At 42.8% G+C, this 13790-nt stretch overlaps 2 protein-coding genes across 2 annotated transcripts; one reads left to right on the top strand and one right to left on the bottom strand.

Annotated features, from left to right (window-relative positions):
* Window positions 1-56: 56 nt before the first annotated feature.
* On the top strand, window positions 57-4228 carry b3gnt2l (UDP-GlcNAc:betaGal beta-1,3-N-acetylglucosaminyltransferase 2, like). Its single transcript, XM_080459469.1, has 2 exons — window positions 57-205; window positions 2147-4228. Exon 2 carries the CDS (start codon window positions 2270-2272, stop codon window positions 3521-3523), a length of 1254 nt encoding a protein of 417 aa, XP_080315595.1. The 5' UTR covers window positions 57-205; window positions 2147-2269; the 3' UTR covers window positions 3524-4228.
* bckdha (branched chain keto acid dehydrogenase E1 subunit alpha) lies at window positions 3714-12414 on the bottom strand. Its single transcript, XM_080459468.1, has 8 exons — window positions 12121-12414; window positions 9278-9454; window positions 9098-9184; window positions 8910-9018; window positions 6130-6291; window positions 5846-6052; window positions 5623-5764; window positions 3714-4612 (listed from the first exon to the last, which is right to left on the bottom strand). Exons 1-8 carry the CDS (start codon window positions 12229-12231, stop codon window positions 4258-4260), a joined length of 1350 nt encoding a protein of 449 aa, XP_080315594.1. The 5' UTR covers window positions 12232-12414; the 3' UTR covers window positions 3714-4257.
* Between the last annotated feature and the right edge of the window lie 1376 nt (window positions 12415-13790).

Consider the following 13790-nt stretch of genomic DNA (forward strand, 5'->3'; position numbering starts at 1 on the left):
AATGAACCTGAGCTCCTCCTCCTCTTATTACTCCTCGTGCTGCTGCTGAGATGCTCACATCGTCAGCTGGTTGCTCACTCTCCTGTGCGTCGGTCGCTTTAAAGGAAAGCATGGGGTCCAGAGCTCAATGATGCGGTTTTACGCACCTGCTGGGAGGACATGAAGGCTTGTGGAAACTTCACCTGGGTGTGCGCTCGTTCTTCCCGTGAGTATTGTCTCCTTACAAACCGAACCATAGAATGGTATCTATGGCACGGTACAATAAGGTGTGTGTGTATATATATACACACACCCTGAATATATAACATTTTATATATATACTCTGAATATCAAGTGCATTTGATAAAGAAAGTAAAAAAATATATAAAGAATATATATATATAAAAATGTGTGTTTACCCATGGATGCGTACCATCCAGTGCCCCCGTGTTGCGCGCTCGTGTTCCCAGTTTACTGTGGCTGTGTTTGATCAGAGATGACCCCGGGGGGAGTTTTCCTCCTCTTGTTGTTCATACGAGGCGCGTTTGCTCCTAATTAAACACCAGAGACAGCTGCCGCGGCCGCACGGCTGCTTTAATTTCCAGGATCACCTGCGGCTCATATGAACGAGACCGCTTCCCGTAACCCCTCATGCTTTTGAGAAGAGAACTCTCTTTTTTTTTTTAATACTCTAGTCTAAATTGTTGAACATGTCACAGCCAATTGCTTTGCCTTGCAAACATTCGGTAACGTCCACATTCTGCCCTGTAACTTTTTAAAAGGGGCCATGATGAGTGAATTAAATTGGTGCTGGGCTTTGAGAAAGATGCAGTTTGTGTAAGATTTGAGGAATTATTTCACCTTTCTCACAATGACCATATTTGGTGATCTGCACTGGACTTTCATTTCCCCCATTGATAGTCTTATTCGGGTCACTTTTCTGCACTACATGTTGTATACGAAGACACTGCACTCAGTAGTTTATCAAACGTGGACAAAGGAATGTTTTTGTCCATTTAGACAGATTTTAAGCTCTAACACGGTAAAGATGTGGGATTTTCTTTTTAAATCAAACACAACTAGCATATAATTATGTTTTTTTGTTTTTTTTACTTTATCAAATGCACTTGGATATTCAGGGTTAAAACTTCTACTTCCTCAGTATTTCAAAGGGCGACTTAATAATGGTTTAATCCAAATGATATAAAATAATAAAGTCTGGTTCAAGTGCTTATTGAATTGCTGTTATAAAACAGGTCCGGGAAATACAACATCGAACAGTCATAATCAACTTTATGGCTGCACTATGACTTGTTTGGTGTTGGTTGGGAGGAAGAACTCACAATCATCACTGTCGTATTGTGCAATCATAAGTTAATGTTTGTCAGTGTGGACACCGCTTAGTCATTACTGATGAAGACACCGAAAATGATTCTAACCTGTTTCAGTTTTTATACAACACACTGATTCCACTAAAAACTTTAATAAGTGATTAAAAAAAAATATGAAAAATTTTAGTTTTGAAATGGAAATGGGAAGTTTTACCTTCAGCTGCTTCCAAACTTTCCCTGTAACTCTTAAATCATCCTCAAGGAGTTTAAAACAACAGACAGAGCAGTTTCAATAATGTAAGTGCAAATATTTGTTTCCACATACAGGAAGGAGATGCAAAGTGTTCTGACAAAAAAAGACAAAATAGATACACAAGTGAAGTACAAATACCTGATAAACTACACTAAAGATGTTAGTTTTTCGCCCCTATTTTCCATGAGCTGAAGTCAAATATCTCACACTTTTCCTATGTACACAAAAAAAACACACTATTTCTCTCAAACATGTTTCACAACGTTGTGAACAATATTTCATGAGCCTATATCATATATGGGTTTGACATTCTGACATGAGTGACAAAAAATATTGAACATTTTCATGATATTCAAATTTTGAGATGTACTTCTATTTGTATCTGATTTTCTTAAGTTATTTGTTCAGATATAATTTCAAGTTCAAGCCGTTTTAAGCTCCAAACATTATTTTCTTTTCCTATTTTCTATTTATTTTCAACTGTGTTTTAGTCCTTCACTTTGAGAGAGAATCCTTGCCGAATTTGATGGTATAATGTATTCTGACAGTAAAGATCGTTCATTCATTCACTTCTTGTCCGCAGGTACATCATCCTGTGCGTCTCCTGGTGAAAATTAAGTGAAGCCGAGGCGTGTACCCTCTCCCCCGAAGCGTGACTCATTTCTTAAAGCATCACACGCGGGTTTTTTGCACTCATTTTGAGCCAATGAGTCGCATTCGAAACTTCGTGGCTTTGATCCTACTCATCTCCACCTTTTCGATCTTCTTCTACACCACCCTGCACCTGAAGGCGACGTACGGTCACCAGCCTGGACACGACGGGCTTCTGAAGGGTCGCGATATGAAAACGCAGCCACCCGAGAGGGAGAGCCGCAGCGTGCTGGCTCCTTCACTCAATGTGTCGACGTTCAAGGGCCTGAAGGAGATGATCCCTCAGAACGGAGCGTACTGGAACCGGCTGCTGTACGCGGCCCTGAAGAGTCTCAAGAACGACGTAAACGGTCCCAGACGGGCGGCACCCTGGTCCCGCTGCACAGAGATGACTCGTGAGCTTCTGCACACCAACGTGCACGACTTCGCCTCCTACCCCGTCTTGTTTCAGACGTTTTTGGATGGCATGAGCTGCAGGTCTCCTCCGGCCCTGATCGAACAGCCCAGAAAGTGCGAGTCCGACACTGAGGGGAGCGACCAGGCCTTCCTGCTTTTTGCCATCAAGTCTACTCCTGAGAACTTTGCCCGGAGGCAGGCGGTGCGGGAGACGTGGGGACAAGAGCGGGTGTATGCGGGCGGAGCGAGAGTGCGCACGGTGTTCCTGCTGGGCAGCTCCACGCCAGACGACCCGGACCTCACCCTGCTGCTGAAAGCCGAAGCCCAGCACTCCGGTGACCTCCTGCAGTGGGACTTCTACGAATCCTTCCTGAACCTGACACTCAAAATGAACACGTTCCTGGAGTGGGCGCAGAAGAGCTGCCCGCACGTCTCCTTCGTCTTCAGTGGGGACGACGACGTGTTTGTCAACACACCGTTGGTGCTCAGCTACCTGCAGTCTGTGGATTCCTCCAAAGCCTCCCAGCTGTATGTCGGACACGTTATAACGTCGGCGAGTCCTCTCAGGGACTCCAAAAGCAAATACTACATTCCTGTCAGCTTCTTCGATGGCCAGTACCCCGGGTATGCCGGGGGCGGAGGCTTCATTTTCTCTGGCGCTTTGCTACAGCCTCTACTTTCACTCTCACCCATCATCCCTTTCTTCCCCATCGACGACGTCTACGTGGGGATGTGTTTTAAGGCCCTCGACGTATTTCCACAGGCACACGGAGGATTTCAGACCTTTGACGTGAAGGACACAGATCGGGAGAATCTGTGTATACATAAACGTCTTATGCTGGTTCACCAGCGCACGCCGAAGCAGATAAAGAAGCTGTGGAGGGGAATTCAGAGCCCCTTTCTGACGTGTTGAAGTGCATGAACTAAACAGACTTTCTATAAGCTCCTTGGTTTCTCCTTCATGAAACAATTCCTTTTACTTGAATTGACCATTTCTGATGAGCAGATTGAGCATCTAGAATTTAGTCTCAGGGCAAGTCTGGTATTGATTAAGTTACTTTTCCAATGTAACTTGGTTTTGAAATAAAAGGAGTAACACTATGAACATTCCAGAGTTTATTTTCCACACAAAAAACACCAATCATACAGCGAAGTGGGTGTACAGTGCTGCGATGTGTAACAACTTAACGTATACCTACCCATCTAAAATCTGGGTGCGTATACCAAACACGAGAACCTGTTCAATACCGTCATCGGTGAAAAGGATAACTGCAGGAGAAAGAACCAACCACCAGAAAAAAAAACCTATTTATTGCTAGATTTGCATAACTGACTCAGATCGCTTGAACTGTCTTTCTGTGCTTTTAAAAAAAGACTAATGGTAAAAAAGATCCTGGAATTAAAGTGAAACGAATGTGTGGTTTTAGCTTTCATTCACTCTGGGTTTTTTTTATGACAGACATACGTTTAAACTTAAGGCACCAAATCCAGTGGCATGACGGGTTTTTTTTTTTTTTTTTTCAAAGTACTTGTCACGCATCTCATCTACTCTCTCGCTGTCCAGAAAGAAATACGATATCGAAACTACTCTATGACCACAGTAAAACTTGTGCAAGTGTATTTCGGTCTCAATCCTCATTCACCGAATCACAACCCCGTTTTTTTGTCGTACAGGTCGAGCGGGTAGTGCTCCTTGTACTGCTGCACGTGCCTCCACAGGGCCTCCCTCTGCTTGTTCAGGTTGGGCGTCATCTCCTCGTACACGTCGGTAAACATCAGTTCGAGATTGGGCTTCAGACGTCTCTCGGCCTTCTCGAACGCCTCCATCACCATCTTGCGCGACTGCTTCCGCCAGGTCCTCTCGTCGTCCTCGCTCCACCAGCCGCGGGCCGTCATGTAGTGCCTCAGCCTGGAGATTGGATGGTCCTGCTTGTCCCAGTAGTTCACCTCGTCCACCGAGCGGTAGGCTGAGCTGTCGTCACTCGTGCTGTGATGGCCGATTCTGAAGAGAGAGAACCAGGTGTTTCAATCACGCATCTCTTCTTTAAATGGTCTTTTTCCTAAATGGGTTGAAACTAGACAGAAGCTCATGGATGGGATTTAAAAGAATGATATTCACCAAGGACGTAATAAAACCATTGGGGGTATATTTGTTTGTCTGTTAGCAAGATTACGTCAAAAATGCTGCATGGATTTTGTCGAACTTTTCACCATGGATGAATATTAAGCCAAGGAAAATTCCGTTACACTTTGAAAGTGATCTGCATCCGGATTTCATTTTATAGGCTATAAAAGAACTGCGTCAAAACTACATGACTGATTTCCACCAGTGATAGATACAACCTTTGATTGCTCTCGTTTGTAATCGATTCTCCGTATTTCAATGTTTCTAGATTCGATCGAGTTCGCAAAGTCTTTCGATTTTGAAAATTTAGCGGAACAAACATCTCCAGAAAAGTGTAACTGAATGAGATGACAATGTATTTCACAATTTTTAAAAAAAAGTCGAAATGAGCTAAAACCCTCACTAGATATCCTGAAGAAAAGTTTTGTAATGAGAGTGATTGCCATCAAGTTATAACAAATAGTTTTAAAGGTAAGGGGAAAAAAATCATATAGTCACTTGCCCTATAAACGGTCAAATTTAGTGCGGAGAGCATGTTTGGTTTGTTTCAGCTGTGACTCATCAGTGATGGGATTTAAACAGGTAAAGCATTTCTCCAGCTCATGGCCACCGTCACCTCTTTAATAAAAACAAAGAAAACTGTTGAGGTGGTGCCATCCTGGTAAATAAAAAAAAAAGGGTCCGAAGAGTTTTTTTTTTTTTTTTACTCATAATTTAAAGAAACTACACAAGCTTTAAGTTTTTTCCTTTAGGTTTTCATTTATAACAAAAACGGGAGGTTTTGCCTAAAATCAAAATAAATTTTTTTCCCCAACCAACATGACATATCGAATTATAACCTCTGCACTCTGATGTGTATTTCCAGCCTATTTAAATGATGAGCAGACCTGTAGGTCATCGCCTCGATGAGGAACGGCTGGTTTTCAGCCACAGCTCTGCGTCTTGCTTCCTTTGTGGCGTTGTACACCGCAAACACATCGTTGCCGTCGACGCGGATCGACAGCATGCCATAACCCGGACCACGTGCAGCTGTTGGAAAGAGGAGTAGTTAATAATGAAATGTAGGAGTACGAAAGCACACGCTGGACAGGACGAGGCAGAAAACCTCACCGATGCCGTCTCCTCTGTACTGCTCGTTGGTCGGGGTGGAGATGGCGTAGCCGTTGTTGCGACAGAAGAATATCAGCGGGCACTCGAGCGTGGCTGAGAAGTTAAAGCCGGCGTGCGCGTCCCCCTCGCTGGCCGCCCCCTCTCCGAAGTAACAGATCACGGCACGGTTGGCGTTTTCCCTCTTCACGGCGTACGCAGCTCCAGCAGCTGCAGCAAGACATTATCACATCAACTGTGGCTGCAGCAGCGGCTCCCGGCGCCTTGCAGCCATGCAGCCAGCTCACCTTGAGGAATCTGTGTCGCCAGAGGAGACGAGATGGTGATGAAGTTCAGATCTTTGGAGCCGTAGTGAACAGGCATCTGCCGGCCCTTCCCGAGGTCGTCGGCATTGGCGTAACACTGAGCCATGAACAGGTCCAGAGGAAACCCGCGGTACATCAGCACTCCTGCAGGGAAACATGGGAATTACTGAACTTTATTTTTCATAAATGGAAAATTGCGCCGACTCAGAATCTGTTCACTTGAAGTGTCACTCTTTTCATAAAAACATCAGATGTACCGTCACACTGAGACCCAGAGCTGGACAGCACAGTGCAGTGAGCTCGCTCTCTATTAAAATCAAGCCTATAACTGCAAGGGGCACTTTGTGAAAATATGCAGGCAAAAAGAAACTCGGCAACAAGCTTTTGCCAAAGTTAGTCTAAAGAGAGTCCCTGTGGCAAAGATTATAGGCTGCACTTTTTATTGCATTAAGAATCAATGTATTAAATGACATTTTCCAAAATGCACGATTCATTTATAAGAATATTTTCTATGTTTCCATCATTTACTGTGCCCACTGACCTGAGATCAAACACTTGTGGTTTATAGCCCCTGAATTTAGGCAGGTTTGACAAAGGGAGTCAACATTTTCATGCAAAAATCGAATAGTACACCTGACTGGCAATCAAAAGTTCAAAATTCAAGTGGTTGTGTGTATTTTATACAACCTAAAGCTCATAAATGTTTTATGGTGGTACTTGGCAGTTGACACACGCTGATTCACTCACAAAAGCTGATTAATTATTTTCTCTGAAGGAATAAGGTGCTGAATGACTGACCGATGCATTTCGACACGGGTGTGTTGTAAGACCACCACATGACCCACTTCCTGAATCAGGAGTCATCAGCTGTGTGATCAGCGTCACCAGCCCACCTGTGCAGGTAAAGTTAACAGGCTCCAAGCAGCATTTTAACCATATTACTACTGGATTTATTTTGACTGTATGGCTCCAGAATTGTCAAAAGAAAAGTGCGACGACTGAGTGCTTCAGTCTAAATATCTGAGACAACTTTTAATATCTGTGTGTAAATGTGTTTTTGAACATCAAGCAGAAACTCTAATCCAACACACAGGTTAATACTGCATATTGAAAAAAGTACTGGAATTAACATTTTTATTTTTCTTTCCATTAAACATCCACCATTCCCAAGATTGATTTGTTCCTCATTGGGCCTTTTATAATCTAAATGTACATAGACACAATAGCATTACCTAATGTTTGAGCCCTGCAAGTAAAGATAAATAGATCTTACACTGTCCAACAAACATACTGAATCATCCTCCGTGTCCTCAGGTTGTTTTTTTTGTTTGTTTTTTTACCAATAACGTTGGTGAGAAAGTCGACATGTATTTTGCTTTCCTTAATGTGATTGATATGAAGATCACACACATGTGTGTGGGAGAGTAAATGGTGTTTAAATACATTTAATAATGTGCTTTCAGAATTCAGGTCAATGAAATCTCAAAGTGCCCGATGGTTGTCGGTATTGTGTCTCGCCAACTTGAATGGTGTGAGAGAATCAGTGTCCTCAAATGACCTGAGCACTGTCAGGAGGACCTGCAACTGAGCCTGTTATAGTTGTGGCCAGAGTCATCTAAGTGAACATAACTTGGATGACTTGTAAGTAATTTGATTCAAATAAAGGTTTCCAAATGAGTGCACACCACTTACCAAAATGAAGTTCAGTTAACAAGAATTTTTGCTACTAACTTGATTTATCCAACTCAAATCAAACCATCATTGATGCTCTCACTGATTTAGTGAACCTTAAAGGATTTCATTGAAATGTTCCAAAATATCCCATTTCAGCCACTTTTTACCAAAACATGCTCAACATTCAAACTGAAGATAATACAGATGATCAATGTCATTTTAAAATCCTGTTTTCTTGTTGCATTTATGAAGTTCAGAAGCTACAATTAAGATCCACAGACCTTTTGTTGCCGTTTAACTGCCGTCATTCATGTAATCACTCATCCTCAGAGTGCAGTATGGTAATTATTTTCATTTTCTTTTGCTGAAATTTTTATTTTTTGCTTCTTTAGTTTCAGTGCGGATCAGAAAATGAAGAGTTCAACTTTTCCCACCGCTCCCTCCTTTTTGGCGGGGTCGCATCCATTTTGCCTTCGTCAGAACTGACTATGTGCCTCGTTCTACCATTTGTTTACCAATCTAAGTAATGTAAGAGATGTTTTGTAGGTTCTGAGGCATTCCGAGTTGATTTATACTACCTTCAAATCAACATTTACTGAATGTGGGGCAGGAGGAGCAAGACACCTAACTGGAACATACCGTCTTTTCTCTAAATTCCATCCATTCGGTTCAATTGGAGGAATGTTGTCAATAGCGAACCAGATGTTCACACTTCTCTTGACAAAAATCAGGGAGACGGAGTCCGCTCGCACCCTTCATTTTTTGAATAACACACTGATCAACTTTTTTTCACCCCCCTAGTTTAAGGATCTTCTGGTAGTCGTCTCCGATGTAGACACCTGAGAGGTTCTGGACAAGGTTCTTCTCTGTGTACGTGTGTTACATTCGCTACTTCATGCTGTGAGAATAAAGTCCCTTTGAAAGAAAGCGTTCTGTGTAAATCCTACTTTTCAAAAAGGTTTCTGTTTATTTAAGTTCGCTACACTACAGGAGGGATAAAGACGGTTGCAGATTCCTGAAAATTGCAGCTTGTTATCCGTGTGTAGAAATATAAAAAGTTTCAACCCCCATGCAATGAAGATGCTTACCAGCTTCTCTGTATTGACCGAAGACCAGATCGCTTGGATCCAGAGCAGCAGCACTCCCGACATGGGTCCCCTCCTCACCATAATTGGTCATGTAGAAAGAGATTCTCCCCTGTGAGACAATAAATTGGTCACACCTCATCATTCTTTACCTGCCTCAGCAACACGTCAGGAAATAAATAAAAACATACCTGTCTCTGGGATTCATACAGAATACGGTCCATTGTGTTCAACATCGTCATCTTCTGGTAAAAGTTCAAAACTGTCTCCTTGGAGAGCTGAGAATGGCAAATAAAATCAAAAACAATCCGTCACCAAAAAGTTCAAATAAGCTTTGTTGATAAGCAGAAGTGCAGGCAGCGCAGGCATACCTGTGGATCCTCGGAGGGGTTGATGATGTTGCCCTGCCTGTCCATCACCCGGTATATGGGGATCCCAGAGATCACATTAGGCTGGATAAACTCCAGATTATCGACGAACTCGGCCGAGGCTCCGGGGAACTGTGGCTTCTCCAGTGATGAGTCGAAGGGCTGCTGCCGGTGGATGGCCTGAAAGAAAGAATACCAGGATTATTTATTGATCACAACACGGGGCTGCAGCAAACTGAGGAGGACTCGTCTTTCTCCTCTCTTCGATCAATATTATTGTCCTTCCAGACCGTATGACCAATAGAGTCTCCAACCACTCTGCCCCCGCCCCTGGAATTCCCCTCACCGGCCATTCAAAGCATCGACTGCTTGGTCACATCACTAAAACATTACTTTTTAACATGATTTTTAATAGCTCATATTTCATGTTACTGTCATTTATTTTTCCCCCATATGGTGAGCTTGAGCGTCCTGAATGGCAACAATAAAAAGAATGTATTATCGTCATCGTTATCATTGTGCTTATTATTTTTATCTGTCAATCTATTCATCTTCTTCATCACAGTGTAAAGAGCAAACATGCCTAAACATCTCTGTCCTCCGAAACTTCCTCCAGCTCAATCAGAGGGCGGATTGCTCCAGCGGGACCTGGGCTGACCTCGGGGCCTCCTCCCAGCCAGACGTGTCTCTTAAACCAGGAAGCATCCAGCCAGACGAACCACCTCAACTGGCTTCTCTCAATGTGGAGGAGTGGTGGCCCGACATCGAGTCTCTCCGGGACGGCTGAGCTCCTCATTTTACCACCAAGAGTCAACCTGTACTACTTGTACTTCATTGTGTTTCAATATTGTCAATGGATCACGAGTTGTCCTTTTTGCATTCCCACCAAAAACAAGAAAATACAGTGCTGTATCAACAAAAAGTAATTTGATATTTTTAAAGTTGGGAGCACGAACCTGAATGTTCTGTTCTATACTACCAGGAAAGTATCAAAGGTGTGTCTTAAGACCATGTCATCATGACTATTGTTCACTGACTGCTCAAGAGAACATTTTCAAATGCGACATCATCATTATCATTTTGCTTCCTGGCACAATTTCCAAGAATTTGAGACTCATCCATTGCAGGTTTAATTGGATACATGAGCTTATATCTCACTTTAAAAATAAAGCCCAGGTTTGATTCCATTATTCAGACCAGGGGTGTCCAGCCTCGTTCCACTAGGGCCCCTGTCCTGCATGCTTTAGCTCTCTCCCAGTTGCTCGTTATTGGGCTTTTTCACAACCTTGGTGATGACATCATCATTAGATTCAGGTCTGCTGAAGCAGGGAGAGAGCTAAAACATGCAGAACAGGGGCCCTCGAGGACCAGGGTTGGGCACTCGGTAATAATTAATAAGTATTTTTCTTAATTCCACAATACTTAAACATTGCATAAACGTTTTCATTTGATCTCTGACAGTGAAATTGGAAGTTCGTGATCTGAGCCACCTTCCCTTGTCTGTCTGTAGCGATTAGATTTATGCCTGTCTGTCTTATCTTTTTATATCATCCATCCCCTAACTAACCCTGACTCGAATAGCAGAAAGTTTCTTCCCGTTAAAAATGAGTTTTTCCCTTTCTGTTATCACCGTCACAATTTGGATGATCGAATATATTATTCCTTCCAGACACTACAACTTCTAAGGCAGCTGATTTGACAGAAATGGCAACAAATCAATATTTGTATATATATGACAGCAATCTGCTGTCAGTATTACCAACACACACACACAGACACACACACTCTTTGGATGAATGGACGGTCTGAATACATATAACACATATCTGACAAGGACAAATGAAACATCAGGTTTCAGTCTAACTGATGTGGTGGTCCACTTCGCGCACGTTGGATTTGGTTAGGTGAAACTTGATAACTTGTCCTTGTCAGAAATGTGTTATATGTATTCAGACCGTCCACTCATGCAAAGAGTGTGTGTGTCTGTGTTGGTAATACTGACAGCAGATTGCTGTCATATATATACAAATACTGATTTGTATATATACAAATACTGATTTGTATATATATATATATACAAATCAGTATTTGTATATATATGACAGCAATCTGCTGTCAGTATTACCAACACACACACAGACACAAACACTCTTTGCATGAGTGGACGGTCTGAATACATATAACACATTTCTGACAAGGACAAATGAAACATCAGGTTTCAGTCTAACTGATGTGGTGGTCCACTTCGCGCACATTGGATTTGGTTAGGTGAAACTTGATAACTTGTCTCACTTGGTTTCAGGGACGCAGGAACTCACACTTCCGCCTCACGCCCCTTCGCTCCGCCAATCAGCATCAAGCTATCTTCTCGTTTAGCCGCCTGGCTAGTTGTTGTCAAAACAACAATCACGATAAACTCAAGAACGAACTAGAATACATCTTAAAAAAACAAACCCATTCACAAAGGCATTATAGTGTAGATATGTGTTGGTGTTACCCTTATGGAAAATTGTTTATAAACGATCACTTCGTCACCTAAAAGGTTGTGAGCAATGCCAGCGGCCTCACAAGTTATCGCAAGAACCGGAGAAGTCAACGCGTTATTGATGGATTGTGTAAACATTACTGTTTCTAATCTATTTTCAGGTATAATTCTTGTGCAGAACCACCTCCTGCTACACGAACTAATGTGACATGTTTTAGTGTTGCTCCTAGACGGCCCTTGCAGGTTGCCAGGTCGAACAGCGGTCCACTCGATCCAATAACCTCTGTGAGCTCTTCGGCTTTGCGCGACCTTCAGTGTTTTGTTTAGTTTTCTTAAACATAACAACGAAGTTGTAACTCACAGTGACTCTGAAGGATCTGCGCTGGAGCAGCCTGGACGCATTCAGTCCCGCCGTCTGACGGACAGCGTGGAAACACAGTCCATACATCTTGCTCATACTGCGCACCGCCATCGGCTCTCTCTGCGGCGGTCGTTTGGATTGGAAACTTGCAAACTTCACAGGAAATGTCGCAGATTCTTGCGATAAGCTCGTGAGCAGCGACAGGTTGCTCCACTTCTCATCCGCGGCTCCTCTGCAGCGAGTGCACACAAGGCCAAAGTGTATCAGGGACCTGCCAAGCTCAAGCTCAATGGCTCTTATGACATCCGGTTGGATTTCAAAATACAGCAACAATGCTTTTGAAGGAGAACAAAACACCAAACACTAGTAAAACTATTACCATAAACATTGCACGTTTGCAGGGGATGTAGTGGTTAGTGCTCTCCCCTCATAGTGGGAGTCTCCCGAGTCTGAGTCTGGATTAGACCAGGAGGCCTTCCAATGTGGAGTTGCATGTTCTCTATGTACATTTGTGGGTTTCCCCCCCCAAAGTACTTCTTCCACAGCCCATAAAATGAGAACAACTGGTAACTTTAAATTGCTCCTTTGTGTCAATCTATATGTAAATTTAAGTGACTGACCTTGTGATGGCCACCCCGGATAGCTCAGTTGATAGAGCATGAGACTCTCAATCTCAAGATAGTGGGTTCATGTCCCACGCCAGCCGCCACCTTCCCGTGGGCTCACCACCTGTAGGAAAGGTTCTTAATCAGTGCAATGTGATCTGGGTGACAGTCCACAGACTGCCACCCCCTTGTCCCGGAAACGGATAAGGGGGAGAAAATGGATGGATGGACCTTTTGATGAACTTGCTCCACATTGCACTCTGCCATTTGCCCATTGCCAGCTTGGCTCCCTTCCCCTAAATTTTATAAAGCACGTGGAGAGATGGATTATCTGCTTCAGAAAAGTATAGTATTCATTTTACTCACAAGGGATGGGATTGGAAGGATTAGTAGCCTCACCACATGTTAATTACACTTAGGTACACAAACATATTAATGGCAACATACGTTTAAAAAAATCCTTAATAAAATTAAGCGAATTAAATAAATAAACCACACAAAAACACTATTCTCTTCATTAAGGAGGTTACAGTACAACAGAGTTGCAGGGGGAACTTTTTTCAACGCCTTCATCTACCATGATTTTGAAGGTATTGCATATCGTTTCCGGTATAAACAGCCTTCACTAATCCGTTCAGGGAAAAAGTTGTCTGGACAACATTTTTCTTCATTGTTCTAAAACAAGGCGGAAAGGTAATTGACATGCACTAGTGACAGAGAAACCTTTCATTCAGATTTTAAGTATACATGTTACAGCAGCATTTTTACAACACAATGACTGTAAACTACAAAATCCTGTTGACAATTGTTTTCACAAGTCACTCTATTTCAAATATTTGTGGGCTTTTTAATGGACGGGGAGCTTTATTGTTTTTAATTTCGATCCTGAACAGTTTGGATGTAATGTTCCTCCTGTTCTTCTCTTGGCTGCACCCTCCAGTGGACAATCTTCCTCCTCCGCTCGCCTGCACTCTTCTCTTTATAGACCGACCTGCTGATGTCCATGGGACATGAAAATAGGCAGTCTTTCTATACAAATTAATTTGATCACCACTGTCCTTACAA

The sequence above is a fragment of the Lipophrys pholis genome, assembly GCF_963383615.2.
Source record: "Lipophrys pholis genome assembly, chromosome: 3".
Taxonomy (NCBI): domain Eukaryota; kingdom Metazoa; phylum Chordata; class Actinopteri; order Blenniiformes; family Blenniidae; genus Lipophrys; species Lipophrys pholis.

Excerpts from the sequence above, each read along its gene's own strand:
- bckdha (XM_080459468.1), bottom strand. The coding sequence starts at position 12,231 with ATGGCGGTGCGCAGTATGAGCAAGATGTATGGACTGTGTTTCCACGCT. Across the intron at positions 9,185-9,277 it reads ACCCCTCCGAGGATCCACAG|CTCTCCAAGGAGACAGTTTT; the intron begins GTATGCCTGCGC and ends TGCCATTCTCAG. Across the intron at positions 4,613-5,622 it reads ATCGAGGCGATGACCTACAG|AATCGGCCATCACAGCACGA; the intron begins GTCTGCTCATCA and ends CTCTCTCTTCAG.
- b3gnt2l (XM_080459469.1), top strand. The coding sequence starts at position 2,270 with ATGAGTCGCATTCGAAACTTCGTGGCTTTGATCCTACTCATCTCCACC.